Raw genomic sequence first — 13,704 nt, forward strand, 5'->3', positions numbered from 1 at the left:
AGAGAGAGGGTGGGGGAGAGGAGAGAGAAGAGAGAGGAGAGGAGAGAATACTTAAATGAATGGGTACTTAAAGAATTTTATTTAGTTCATAGTTTTGGAGGCTCAAAGATTACCAGCCACACCCACCAGCCCTTGGTGAAGGTGACTACACTGCATGACAAAGGACATCATGGCCAGGACAACGGGTGTGTGTGTGTGTGTGTGTGTGTGTGTGTGTGTGTGTGTGTGTGTGCAAAACTGTATCTTAAAACACTGCTCATGGAGGGAGGACGGGAAGGTAGTGAAATTGACAAGACCAGAGAAACTCAGAAATGTACAGTAGTCACGAGGTCTCTCTGCCGTCTTGCAGGGAGCTCCAGGCATTCGGCTCTTGGGAGCTTTTCATTGATGAAGATGTTTTTAAATCAACCGTGCGTGTATGGGGCTGGAGAGATGGCTCAGAGGTTAAGAGCACTGACTGCTCTTCCAGAGGTCCTGAGTTCAATTCCCAGCACCCACATGATGTCTCACAACCATCTGTAATGAGATCTGGCTCCCTCTTCTGTATACATAATAAATCTTTAAATCAACTGCGCTCCTGTAAGTAACCTCAGTGATTACTGGTTCACCAAGCTAGATCTGGGAGGCATCGGTCCTTCGGTCTGCCATCAGCTCTACCTGGGGTGAAGTAGTGTCTGTCTGTTCACATCTCCTCAGGAAGTCACATGACAGAGAGATTCTGGGACTGGAGGAGTCAGTCCTAGGCTTTTTATAATGACCTGCTAAATGGGCGGGGGGTGTCTCATGAAGACTACATCAATCCCCTGAAAGTCAGTCAGTGTCCCTGGGAACCCTCTCTTGAGACCTCCAGCACATCAACAGCCACAGCAGGTGACCCTCTGGGGGACAAAGCCCAGCAGCTTCCAAGCCAGGGCTGGGGCGTCTTAGACTCCAGCGTGAGTGGTGGGGAGCCACAGCCCCCCATCCCTCTGCCTCTGTGACATCACAATGAGACTTCTGCTCTCCTCTCCTGGGCTGTGGCTTCAGTTGCTACGGACAAGTCATATTCTGAGAGTCAACAGGAGAAAGAGGAGCGAGCTAGTAGCTTATTCTTGTCCTGTGAGTATGCGAATCACGCCCTCTCCCTTCGCGCGTGTGTGTGTGTGTGTGTGTGTGTGTGTGTGTGTGTGTGTGTGATCCCCAAATCGGTTGTCTGCCTTAAGTACCTTACTTTCTGGGACAGGGTCTCTCGCTGAACTCTGGAGCTTGCTGTTTGGCTGAACTGCCTGGCCAGTAAGCCCCAGGATCCTCTTGTGGCTGCTAACGGTATGTACCCACACACCCTGCTTGTCCCTGGGACCTGAGGATCGAACTGAGGTCCTCACTCTTGCACAGCGCGCAATTCCCAGCACCCACATAATGTCTCACAACCATCTGTAATGAGATCTGGCTCCCTCTTCTGTATACATAATAAATATATGGCCAGTCGTGGCCAGTCGAACCGTCTCTTTCTAGGCGTTCGCCATGCCTTTCCCAAAAGAGGACATGGCGCGTGTGAAGGAGCCACAGCAGATGCCCGTGGTCCCACGGTCGTGGTTCCTCCCGAGTCTGTTCGCCGCCTTCAATGTGATGCTGCTGGTCTTTCTGAGTGGCCTTTTCTTCGGGTTCCCGTAAGTGTCCCATGTCATCTGTTAGGTTTCTTATACGGAGACAGGGTGGAAAATAAAAGACAGTACAGAGGCAGGGGGAGGCAGGACGGAGTCGTGGAAGGCCCAGGGAACAGCTGTCTGGTTGGAGGGCCATGTGCAGGCGCGGAGTTTTGGAAAATTGGTGCATGGGGATGGGGTGGGGGGTGAATGTGGCTGGTAATGCCGGTGACCTTTGGTGGGGTCTCTGTGAGCCCGTCGCTTGCCCGGATACTTAGAGCTGGCTTTAAGCTCTGTGAACCCTGACCCAGCTGGTCAGGGCCTGGGGAGCAGCTCTGGGCTGCTCGGGCTCCGGACTGAAAGACGCTCTGGTCTCAGTTGTAGGTGGCTGGCTCAGAACGGAGAGTGGGTCTTTCCCATGGTCACAGGCCCGCTCTTCATCCTCACCTTCTTCAGTCTCGTTTCGCTCAACTTCTCAGACCCTGGCATCTTACACCGAGGTGAGGACTTCAGCCCCCTGGAAGGAGGAGGTGGCACCCCAAAGGATGGTGCCCCACCTCCAGCCTCGGGGCCTCTATACCCCACGGCAGTACTGTTCTGGCTCTAGCATTTCATTTCCTGAGCCACCAAGGCGTGGAGTTGGAGATCCACCTGGCTCTGCCTCCCGAGTGCTGGGATTAAAGGCGTGCGCCACCACCGCCCGGCTCGCCTTACCCACCTCTTCCCACATTTCCCTGTGCCCAGGGCTGCTGTGGGGCTGCCCAGGGCGCGGTGTGGAAGGCTAACTGCCTAACCCTCTTCCGCCAGGCTCCCATGATGAGGACCCCATGATGGTGTACGTGGTGAGCGTGAATCAAAGGGCCTTCCGCCTGCAATGGTGCCCCAAATGCTGCTTCCATCGCCCACCCCGGACCTACCACTGCCCCTGGTGCAACATGTGTGTGGAGGTGAGACCCCCTTGCTGCCTGCCTGAGTGCTAACCTGTCACCCAGACCTGGCCGGAACCTAAAACCTCATCGCATGTGACCCGGCCGTGGGCGTGAGACTTTAACGTGACTGGTGAGGGCCAAGGACGACGGCACGCCCACCTGTTCCTGGTCCCTCACACAGGGCACCGCCTCTGTGCCTGCATCTGTCCAGGGAGGCTGGCACGTCAGCGTGGGCACTTGTATTTGCTCTGGCCCTGGGGAAGGGGACGGGGAAGACTGTCTCTGTCCGTCTCCTGTGTGCTGTCGCCGGGCATCGAAACCCTTCGGTTGGCTACAGGCCTGGTCTGAGGACTTTCCCTGGCCTTTGGATGTTTGAGTTGGGTCTCCCGGTTTGCGCAAGCTTGTCTCACATGCGCTGGCACACCAGCTTACAAATGTGAGGAGGGACCCTGGCTGGGCCAGGCTGGTTTTTTATTATTTCTATTTTTTTTTTTTTATCTTCACCTAATAGATGAGAAAGTAAAGGCCCAGAGATGGTCTTTGTCCGACTGAAAGCTATACCAGGAGAAGTCTCAAGACAGAGTCTGAATTGTGTTCTAACCAGATTAATTAAATAATTGTGTTCGGTCACCAGGATTCTCCCCGGGGGTGAAAGCCAGTGTGTGTGTGTGTGGGGGGGGAGTAAGTGACCTCGAGGGCTGAGTTGTTTGGGGTGATGGAAGCTGGGCCAAAGGACGGATCCTGGAGGCCTGCTCCTCTCCCTGTCCCAGGACTTTGATCACCACTGCAAATGGGTCAATAATTGCATCGGTCACCGCAACTTCCGCCTCTTCATGGTGCTGGTCCTGTCCCTCTGCCTCTACTCGGGCACCCTGCTCATCACCTGCCTGATATTCCTGATCCGTACAAGCCATCTGCCCTTCTCGGTGGACAAGATTATGGCGTATCTACACATGCCCAAGGACCCCCCGTGAGGAGCAGTCGGGGAGGGGTGGAGGCAGGTGAGAGATGAGCTCTCCGAGGGTGGAGCCGGTGATGGATGAAGCTAGCCGGAGAGGCTCAGTGTGGGCCGGTGAGCGTAAGGAAAACGGATGGAGTACAACAAAAACTAAGGAGCATTAAGAACCCAGTGGGGCCACATAAGAAGGTCTAAAAGGGACAAGCAGGGCCACGGTGTGGTGCTCCGGAGAGGGTGGCGGGAGTAATGGTGGAGCGGGGAAGATGAGCTGGACCGGGCGTGGCTCCTTAGCTGGTCAGCGTCCTGGTGGCTGCACCCGCGGCGGGCTTCCTGATTCCGCTCGTCCTGCTGCTGCTGATCCAGGCCATATCTGTGAGCACCGCAGAGCGCTCCTGCGAGAGCAAGGTATGTGGGGTGCAGCGTGGGCGCCGGATGTCTGGCTGTGGGCAGCATCTTGGGTCCTCTGGATCTGATCCTCCACTGCCATTGGCCCTGAGGGTAAGACCTCAGGACGCCGGTCCACAGCAGCAGCAGCAGCAGCCGCAGCTCTGACCACAGCGCCACCTGCTGGAGCCCGGGGGTCGCTCTCCGGCCCGAGGCGCGGCCGCGGGCTGGGCTGCCTGCATTTGAGGACCAGCATAGGGATCAAGGCAGCATCCCCCACTTTCCCTGGACCACACCAAGAAAAGGCAGCCCTGGGCTGTGTAGTCGGGACCTAGAGAAGGAGCAAAGGGTTAGACAGGCCCGAAACGCCGCCACTCTTTGTGCCCTGATGTGATCTTGAAGGATCGGGCGTCTCTAGCTTTGCAAAAAGACTAAGGATACAGAAAAATAGGGAAAAAAAATTTTTTTTTTGCACCTTCCAGTACTGGGGATTGAGCCCAGGGCCTGGAAAATGCTAGGCAAGTGCTCTACCACTCAGCTGTATCCCAAGCCCCGCCTTTTGGAAACAGTCTCGGGAAGGCCTTGAACTTTCGATCCCCCTGGCTCAGTCTCGTTGGCAGCTGGGGTTAATGGCATCCATATGGCTGAAAGCAGAAGGTAACTAAGAGAGCGAGGAAGCTGCTCTAATTCGGGTAGACGGTGGCGCTGGCAATTGAGCAGACCCCCTCAGAGCGTGGGAGTTAGTCTTGATGCAGGGGAAACCCGGGAGTCACAGTAAGGGGATCTGAAAGTGGTATGTCATTACTCCAGAAGACTCTTTCCAGGCCTTTTGTAGTCGATTTGTCGTCCTGTTACATCCCGGACAATGGTTGATTTGTTTCCCCCCATAGGGGTTTTTGTTGTTGTTGTTGTTGTTTGTTGTTGTTGTTGTTGTTTTGTTTTATCTTTTTTTTTGTGATATATATTTTTTATTTTACAATACCATTCAGTTCTACATATCAGCCATGGGTTCCCCTATTCTCCCCCCTCCCACACCCTCCCCTTACCCCCAGCCCACCCTCCATTCCCACCTCCTCCAGGACAAGTCCTCCCCCGAGGACTGTGATCAACTTGGTAGACTCAGTCCAGGGAGGTCCAGTCCCTTCCTCCCAGACTAAGCCAAGTGTCCCTGCATAAGTTCCTGGTTTCAAACAGCCAACTCATGGAATGAGCACAGGACTTGGTCCCACTGCCTAGATGCCTCCCAAACTGATCAAGCCAATCAACTGTCTCACCTATTCAGAGGGCCTGATCCAGCTGGGAGCCCCTCAGCCTTTGGTTCATAGTTCATGTGTTTCCATTCATTTGGCTATTTTTTTTCAATAATTGAGTAAAACTGAAATTTATTATATGCCACAGTCATCCTAGGGACCTCCATGCTATATATATAGCCTCTATGGTTCTATGGGTTGTGGTCTGATTGTTCATTTTATATCTAGAATCCACCAATGAGTGAGTACATACCATAACTGTCTTTCTGGGTTTGGGTTACCTCACTCAGGATGATTTTTTCTAGTTCCATCCATTTGCCTGCAAATTTCATGCTTTCATTGTTTTTCTCTGCTGAGTAGTACTCCATTGTGTATATGTACCACATTTTTTTCATCCATTCTTCCGTTGATGGGCATCTAGGTTGTTTCCAGGTTCTGGCTATTACAAATAGTGCTGCTATGAACATAGCTGAGCATGTATCTTTATGGTATGTATCAGCCCAAGAGTGGGATGGCTGGGTCTTGAGGTAGTTCGATTCCTAATTTTCTGAGAAACCGCCATACTGATTTCCACAGTGGTTGTACAAGTTTACATTCCCACCAACAGTGGAGGAGTGTTCCCTTTGCTCCACATCCTCTCCAACATTGGTTGTCATTGGTGTTTTTGATCTTAGCCATTCTAACAGGTGTAAGGTGGTATCTCAGAGTCATTTTGATTTGCATTTCTCTGATGATTAAGGATGTTGAGCATTTCTTTAAATGTCTTTCAGCCATTTGTAGTTCTTGTTTTGTGAATTCTCTGTTTAGCTCTTTAGCCCATTTTTTAATTGGACTGTTCAGTGCTTTGATGTCTAGTTTCTTGAGTTCTTTATATATTGTGGAGATCAATCCTCTGTCAGATGTGGGGTTGGTGAAGATCTTTTCCCAATCTGTTGGGTGTCTTTTTGTCTTATTGACTGTGTCTTTTGCCCTGCAAAAGCTTCTCAGTTTTGAGAGGTCCCATTTATTAATGGTTGTGCTCAGGGTTTGTGCTGTCGGTGTTTTATTTAGGAAATGGTCTCCAGTGCCAATGCGTTCAAGAGTGCTTCCTATCTTCTTTTCTATTAAGTTTAGTGTAACTGGATTTATGTTTAGGTCTTTGATCCACTTGGACTTGAGTTTTGTGCATGGTGACAGATATGGATCTATTTGTAATCTTTTACATATTGACATCCAGTTATGCCAGCACCATTTGTTGAAGATACTTTCTTTGTTCCATTGTATAGTTTTGGCTCCTTTGTCAAAAACCAGGTGTTCATATGTGCATGGATTAATGTCAGGGTCTTCAATTCGATTCCATTGGTCCGTATGTCGGTTTTTATACCAGTACCAAGCTGTTTTTATTACTATAGCTCTATAGTAGAGTTTGAGGTCCGGGATGGTGATGCCTCCAAGGGTTGCTTTATCGTATAGGATTCTTTTAGCTATCCTGGGTCTTTTGTTTTTCCATATAAAGTTGAGTATTTTTCTTTCCAAGTCTGTGAAGAATTGTGTTGGGATTTTGATGGGGATTGCATTGAATCTGTAGATTGCTTTTGGTAAGATTGCCATTTTTACTATGTTAATCCTGCCTATCCATGAGCATGGGAGATCCTTCCATTTTCTGATATCTTCTTCAATTTCTTTCTTTAGAGATTTAAAGTTCTTATCAAAAAGGTCTTTCACTTGTTTAGTTAGTGTTATCCCAAGGTATTTTATATTATTTGTGGCTATTGTAAAGGGTGATGTTTCTCTGACTTCTTTCTCAGCCCTTTTATCATTTGTGTATAGGAGTGATTTTTTTGAGTTGATCTTGTATCCTGCCACTTTACTGAAGGAGTTTATCAGCTGTAGAAGTTCCCTGGTAGAGTTTTTGGGGTCACTTATGTATACTATCATATCATCTGCAAATAGTGAAAGTTTGACTTCTTCCTTGCCAATTTGTATCCCTTTGATCTCCTTTTGTTGTCTTATTGCTCTAGCTAGAACTTCTAGTACTATATTGAATAAATATGGGGAGAGTGGACAGCCTTGTCTTGTTCCTGAATTTAGTGGTATCGCTTTGAGTTTCTCTCCATTTAATTTGATGTTTGCTGTTGGCTTGCTATAAATTGCTTTTATTATGTTTAGAAATGTTCCTTGTATTCCTATTCTTTCTAAGACCTTTATCATGAAGGGGTGTTGGATTTTGTCAAAGGCTTTTTCAGCATCTAGGGAGATGATCATGTGGTTTTTTTCTTTCAGTTTGTTTATATGGTGTATTACATTGACTGATTTCCGTATGTTGAACCATCCTTGCATCCCTGGGATGAATCCTACTTGGTCGTGATGGATGATTGTTTTGATGTATTCTTGGATTCGGTTTGCCAATATTTTGTTGAGTATTTTTGCATCAATGTTCATGAGGGAGATTGGTCTGTAGTTCTCTTTCTTTGTTGCATCTTTGTGTGGTTTGGGTATCAGGGTAATTGTAGCCTCATAAAAAGAGTTTGGTAGTGTTCCTTCTGTTTCTATTGTGTGGAACACTTTGAAGAGGATTGGTATTAGTTCTTCTTTGAAAGTCTGGTAGAATTCTGCACTAAAACCATCTGGTCCTGGGCTTTTTTTAGTTGGGAGACTTTTGATGACTGTTTCTATTTCTTTAGGGGTTATTGGTCTATTTAAATGGTTTATCTGGTCTTGATTTAATTTTGGTATTTGGTATTTATCCAGAAAATTGTCCATTTCTTCCTGGTTTTCCATTTTTGTGGAGTACAGGTTTTTGAAGTATGATCTGATGATTCTCTGGATTTCCTCATTGTCTGTTGTTATGTCTCCCTTTTCATTTCTGATTTTGTGAATTTGGGTGTTCTCTCTTTGCTTTTTGATTAATTTGGCTAGTGGTTTGTCTATCTTGTTGATTTTTTCAAAGAACCAACTCTTTGTTTCATTGATTTTTTGTATTGTTCTCTTGTTTTCTATTTCGTTGATTTCAGCCCTCAATTTGATTATTTCCTGGCGTCTATTTCTCCTGGGTGAGTTTGTTTCTTTTTGTTCTAGAGCTTTCAGTTGTGCTGTTAATTCATTGGTATGGGATTGCTCCATCTTCTTTGTGTGCATTTAGAGCTATGAATTTTCCTCTTAGCACTGCTTTCATAGTGTCCCATAAGTTTGGGTATGTTGTACTTTCATTTTCATTGAATTCTAGGAACTCTTTAATTTCTGTCTTTATTTCTTCCTTGACCCATTGATGTTTCAGGTGGGTATTATTCAGTTTCCATGAGTTTGTGGGTTTTCTATAATTTTTGTTGTTATTGAGTTCTAACTTTAAGGCATGGTGGTCTGATAAGATACAGGAGGTTATTCCAATTTTTTTGTATCTGTTGAGATTTGTTTTGTGTCCAAGCATGTGGTCAATTTTTGAGAAGGTTCCATGGGGTGCTGAGAAGAAGGTATATTCTTTTGTGTTAGGATGGAATATTCTGTAGATATCTGTTAGGTCCATTTGAGTCATAACATCTGTTAGGTCCTTTATTTCTTTGTTAAGTTTCAGTCTGGTAGATCTATCTTTTGGTGAGAGTGGTGTGTTAAAGTCTCCCACTACTAATGTGTGGGGTTTGATGTGCGTTTTAAACTTTAGTAGTGTTTCTTTTATGAATGTGGGTGCTTTTGTATTTGGAGCATAAATGTTTAGAATCGAGACTTCATCTTGGTGGATTTTTCCTGTGATGAATATGTAATGTCCATCCTGGTCTCTTTTGATTGATTTTAGTTTGAAGTCTATTTTATTAGATATTAGGATAGCTACACCAGCTTGTTTCTTAGGTCCATTTGCTTGGAAAACCTTTTCCCAGCCCTTTACTCGGAGTTTTGTTTTATCTTTGAGAAGTCCACATAAATGAAACCATTGTCTTTCCAGTCTGCCTTGGCTTGCTTAGCACAGCACACTTGAGATTCACCCACGCTGTTCTCGTCAGTTTATTCCTCTTTATCGCGGTGTAGCATCGCATTGACTTGTATGGATGGATGCTCTACCAAATGTGCGTTCACCAACTGAAGGATTTTTACATCCTTTCTAGTTTGGGGCAATTATAAAGTGAACTCAATTCGAACATTGGTATCCAGAACCTAAGCTTTCCTAGTGTGTAAATCCTGGGTCATGAGGTAGCCGTGTGTTTAATTTTATACTAAATTAGCAGAATGCCTTCCAAAACACCATCTTGCATTCGTACAGATGAGAATTCCTGTTGCTCTGCCTCCTCGCCAACACTTGACACTGTCGGAGGCTTGTTTAGTTTTTTTGTTCTAGCCCATCAAGCAATTGTGTGGCAGCATCCCATAGCTTTGATTTGTATTTTCCTCAAGAGAGTGATGCTAAGCAGTGTGTACCTTTGATGTAATGTATGCTCCAATATTTTGCCCATTTAAAAATTGGATTATTTTCCTTTTGTGTCTTATGAGTTCTTTATGTATTCTGGGTTCAGATATGTGTTTTAAAAATATTTTCTTGAGAGCTATAGCTCATTATTTCATTTTCCTTTCAGGTTCCAAATAGCAGAAGTTTTTTGCTGTGAAGTATTTGTGTGCATGTGCGCGAGTGTGTGTGCACACGTATGCATCCCTGATTCTCTCTATGTCTGAGAGGGCCCCTGTGGGCAAAGGAACATACTCAGATGGATTGGATGGGTCTTAAGACTTTATTAAGCTCCCTCCCTCCCTCCCTCCCTCTCTTTCTCTCTCCCTCCCTCCCTCCCTCCCTCCCTCCCTCCCTCCCTCCCTCCCTCCCTCCGTTTTTCAAGAAAGTGTTTCTTTGTGTAATCCTGGTTTTTCAAGAAAAAGTTTCTCTATGTAGTCCTGGCTGTCCTGGAGCTCACTCTGTCAACCTGGCTGGCCTCGAACTCACAGAGATTTGCCTGCCTCTGCCTCCTGAGTGCTGGGATTAGAGGCGTGCGCCGCCGCCACCCAGCATATTAAGCATTTTCTATGTCATACAAATCAACCTTTTTCTATATTTCCTGTGCATCTAACTGAGTGTTTTCCATGTATCAAATCCTTCTAAACATTCTGTCAGAATCCCCAGCAGGACTACCTGTTTCTCTTCATGGCCTCAGCCACATTGAAGGAGCCGGACCTTTCCATAGCACGATGGTTCATGTAGCTTTTGGGCCATGGCGTCCTGGATGGAGTCCTGGTTTCTTCTGGAGTATTGAAGATTCAAGTCTTGATAACAGGAACATGGGGCACAGGGCAGTTGGGAGCAGGCAGGACTGTGGCTGGACCACTTTTCCTTGTGCCCAAGACTCTCTAAGCTGGGATAAGGCTTAGCCTGCAGGAGGTGGGGTCTCGGGATGAGTGGGAAGGGGCATGGAGCCCCTAGTCAAGAGTGTCCAGGGGACACTGGGCATGGTGGTGTACCCCTTTAACCACAGCATGGAGGATCACTGCAAGGTTGAGGCTGGCCTGGCCAACAAAAGTAGGTTCTAGGCCATGCTGGGCTTCAGAATGAGACTCTCTCAAGACAGACAGACAAACCAAAAAGGAAGTGGCCTGAACGTTGAGTTTGACCTTTGCCTTATCATCACATCCGGGCCAGGCTTTCCTAGGCCATGTGATGCTGGCTGGGAAAATCTGATCCAAACCACTGCTGACCTTCCGGATGGTGAAATTCAATGAAGACCAACACCCAGAAGGCAAAGATGGGTGGTGGGAAGGCCAAGAAACAGTGGTTGGATGGTGGGACTGTCTGTGGAGGGGCCGAGTGGTTACGGGAGGGTCTGAGCACCTATCTGGAAGGTCAGAGCCTGAGGGTATGTGTGGCCACAGAGAGCAAGGTTGCTACAAAGAGGCGTACAGGGGATTGGGGGGGGGGTCCTGAGAAGGCAAGAGAGGAGAGCAGTGGTGGGGGGACAGTGTCAACATCAGCCCCGGCAGAGCTGCTCAGAATGGGGGCGCTTGTCCGGTGAGTCCAGCTCACTCTCCGGCTTCCCTGACCTCCTTTGCAATCCGGTGGCAGCTGGAGCTGAGCTGACAGGCTGAGGGCAGGGAGCTGCCGTGAGGGACTGGCCGGTTCTGACATTTTCTCATCCCCATACCCTTCCAGTGCAGGAACCATCAAGAATATAACCCTTTCGACCAGGGCTTTGCCAGGAACTGGTATCTAACAATGTGTGCGCCACTGAGTCCTAAGTGAGTTGGGAAGAGAGATATCTGAGTAGCGGACCCCGGGGCTGGTGGACGAAGTGGCCCCCCTCACTCCTGATCTCAGATCTTGCACGGTTCAGGCCTTTCCTTTGGGGTGCCCCCTCCCCCGCGGGGGACCATTGGGCCCTTCTGTGAGTTCTTGTGGGTTGAGGCGATGAGGGAGCTGCAGCCAAAAAAAGCTAGCCTAGCTCCGGGCAGGGCTGGCCTCTGGGCTATGTCCCCAAACTGAGAGGGAGGATGGGGCCCTGGCTAAGAAGGGCATCGACCCCTTGCATCTGCCTTCTTTCTTTAGGTACATGTCTGAAGTCGTCTGTCTGCAAAGACCCGTGGGGACGGAATGGATCTATGAGAAGACACAGCCCTTACCACTGTGTCCTCCTGAACACTGTTCCCCAGGCCCCCCTGATCCCGCTGATCCCCTGGGCGCCCCTGACCCCCCTGGACCCCAAACTCCTCCGAACACAGCAGGGAAGGGGCCTCGAGGAGGTGGCGAAGCCGTCATTGTTCTCAAGGAGGTGAGAAAGGCAGAGGGCGCCTGTGGGAAAGTCCCCAGGAGGTGGGGCTGGCCCTGAAGCTGGGGTGCTCAGAGCTCGGTGGAGACATGTGAAACCCGGAGGGACCTTGAATGAGGGTGTCACAGGCCTCCAGAACACTCTCAGATGCCCCCCAGAAACAGAGGAAAGACCACATCCCAGTGGACCTGGGCCAGTCACTAGTTCTGGACTAGCGTCCTTGACTGTTAATGAGGACAGAGATTAGCCTACAGTTTACACTGTCTTGAAGAATAGTCCTTTAGGTTGATACAATTTTCCACACGGCCCAATTTCATTGAAATACATGGAAGTGGAACGTAAGGATTATGATGGGGGCGGTCCCCACAGATTCCCTCCCAACACGTTGCCTTTGAGTCTCCCTTTGGCTCCGTCAGTAAGGAGTTGGGGGGGGGTGGAGCACCGGGGTTGGCTGGGAGCTGGAGCTGGGGAGGCTGGAGGAAGCCTGCATGTTCCCACTCTGTGTTTAGATTGATGCCAGCCCACGGCTGTCCTTGCTGTCGGAGACGCCTAGGCGAGACTGGCCCCGACGCACACTGAGCCTGGACCACCTGAACCTGTACCTCCCCATCTGAATCCTCGTGGTCCACTTGGGCCAAGCCCCTGTCGTTTCAATGGTGGGTGTATTGACATCTGCCAATCCTCATTAAATGTTAATTGTTGGTTTCTGATGAGGGTGTCAGGCGTGTTCAAGGGGCTTGGGGACAAGGACCTCCAGGGATGAGTGAGCCAGGATCCCTGGAGACTCAAACACGGAGTCTATCATTGCCTGGGTCCGTGACCTTGGGCAGGACTCTACAGTTTCTCTCATTCTTACGAGGGTCGGACAGTATTAACTGCAGTCTTCCTGGTGAGAGCTGGCGGTGGTGTGAGAGAAAACCGCCAGTCATGTCTGCACTGGGGAAGGACGCGGCCTCCGCCCTGCAGTACCTGTATCTGGCAGCAGAGGGCGCCCACTGCCCGGGAACGCACAAGTCTCGCTCGGGCCCCTTGCGCTGCAGGTTGGGAGGCCATCAGACTAGGTGTGGGTACCCTTCCAGCGGCCACTCTTAAGAGATACGGAGGGATGGGGTGTGCTCACTCTTAATGCTGAGCCTGCATCTTTCCTGCAACCGCGTCTCATTTTTGATGTTACCCGCCCCTCCCCATACTCCACCTGTCCCTGGTGAGATCCAAGGTCTTGGGAGTCTTCGGGTCCCTGGGGGTGCTTGGTGGAGCACATTTAAACTCTGGCTTTACCAGTGACCACGGTGCGGCCTTGTGTAGTACAGACCAGCTCTCTAGCTCTTTAAACAATGAAGTCTAGCTTTACCCCCCCCCTCTCTCTCTCTCACACACACACACTCACCCCCCAGCTCCCCCATCCCTCCTCACCTGTCCTTGGAGGCCCCAGGGCCCCTCCTTGTCAAATCTGTCAACTCTGCTGCTCTGCTTCTGGCCCTCTGGGCTGCGGGCTAGCTCATTTTTCAACCTCAGGAGCTTCTATGGCGCTTGGGGGCTTTCCTCCAGTGTCACCCTTGCTCAACCTAGAAGCCTTTGGGTTCTAGGTGGAATTTTGGATATTTGTCATTGGCATATCAAAAGTCAGGCCAGGCCAGGCCTGGTGTGGCATGGTTTTAATCCCGGTACTTGAGAGGCAGGAGGACCTCTGTGAGTTTGAGGCCAGCCTGGTCTACAGAGTGAGTTCCAGGACAGCCAGGACTATATAGACTTTGCCTATAAATAAAAAATAAATAAATAAATAAATAAATAAATAAATAAATAAATAAATAAACAAATAATAAATAAATAAAAATGAATGAATGAATG

The 13,704-nt window shown here is 48.8% G+C and overlaps 1 protein-coding gene across 2 annotated transcripts; it reads left to right on the forward strand.

Annotated features, from left to right (window-relative positions):
• The first annotated feature begins 972 nt into the window (after positions 1-972).
• Positions 973-12,566, forward strand: Zdhhc19 (zDHHC palmitoyltransferase 19). Of its 2 annotated transcripts, XM_042259183.2 has the most exons (10): positions 1,012-1,098; positions 1,223-1,305; positions 1,495-1,649; positions 2,004-2,125; positions 2,433-2,572; positions 3,325-3,497; positions 3,812-3,917; positions 11,244-11,329; positions 11,637-11,859; positions 12,366-12,566. In XM_042259183.2, exons 3-10 carry the CDS (start codon positions 1,504-1,506, stop codon positions 12,468-12,470), a joined length of 1,101 nt encoding a protein of 366 aa, XP_042115117.2. In that variant the 5' UTR covers positions 1,012-1,098; positions 1,223-1,305; positions 1,495-1,503; the 3' UTR covers positions 12,471-12,566. The 2 variants fall into 2 exon arrangements, with proteins under 2 accessions (XP_076404831.1, XP_042115117.2); XM_076548716.1 differs by lacking the exon at positions 1,223-1,305 and having other exon boundaries at positions 973-1,098.
• The last annotated feature ends 1,138 nt before the right edge of the window (positions 12,567-13,704 follow it).

This window comes from Peromyscus maniculatus, chromosome 12 (genome assembly GCF_049852395.1).
Source record: "Peromyscus maniculatus bairdii isolate BWxNUB_F1_BW_parent chromosome 12, HU_Pman_BW_mat_3.1, whole genome shotgun sequence".
Classification (NCBI taxonomy): domain Eukaryota; kingdom Metazoa; phylum Chordata; class Mammalia; order Rodentia; family Cricetidae; genus Peromyscus; species Peromyscus maniculatus.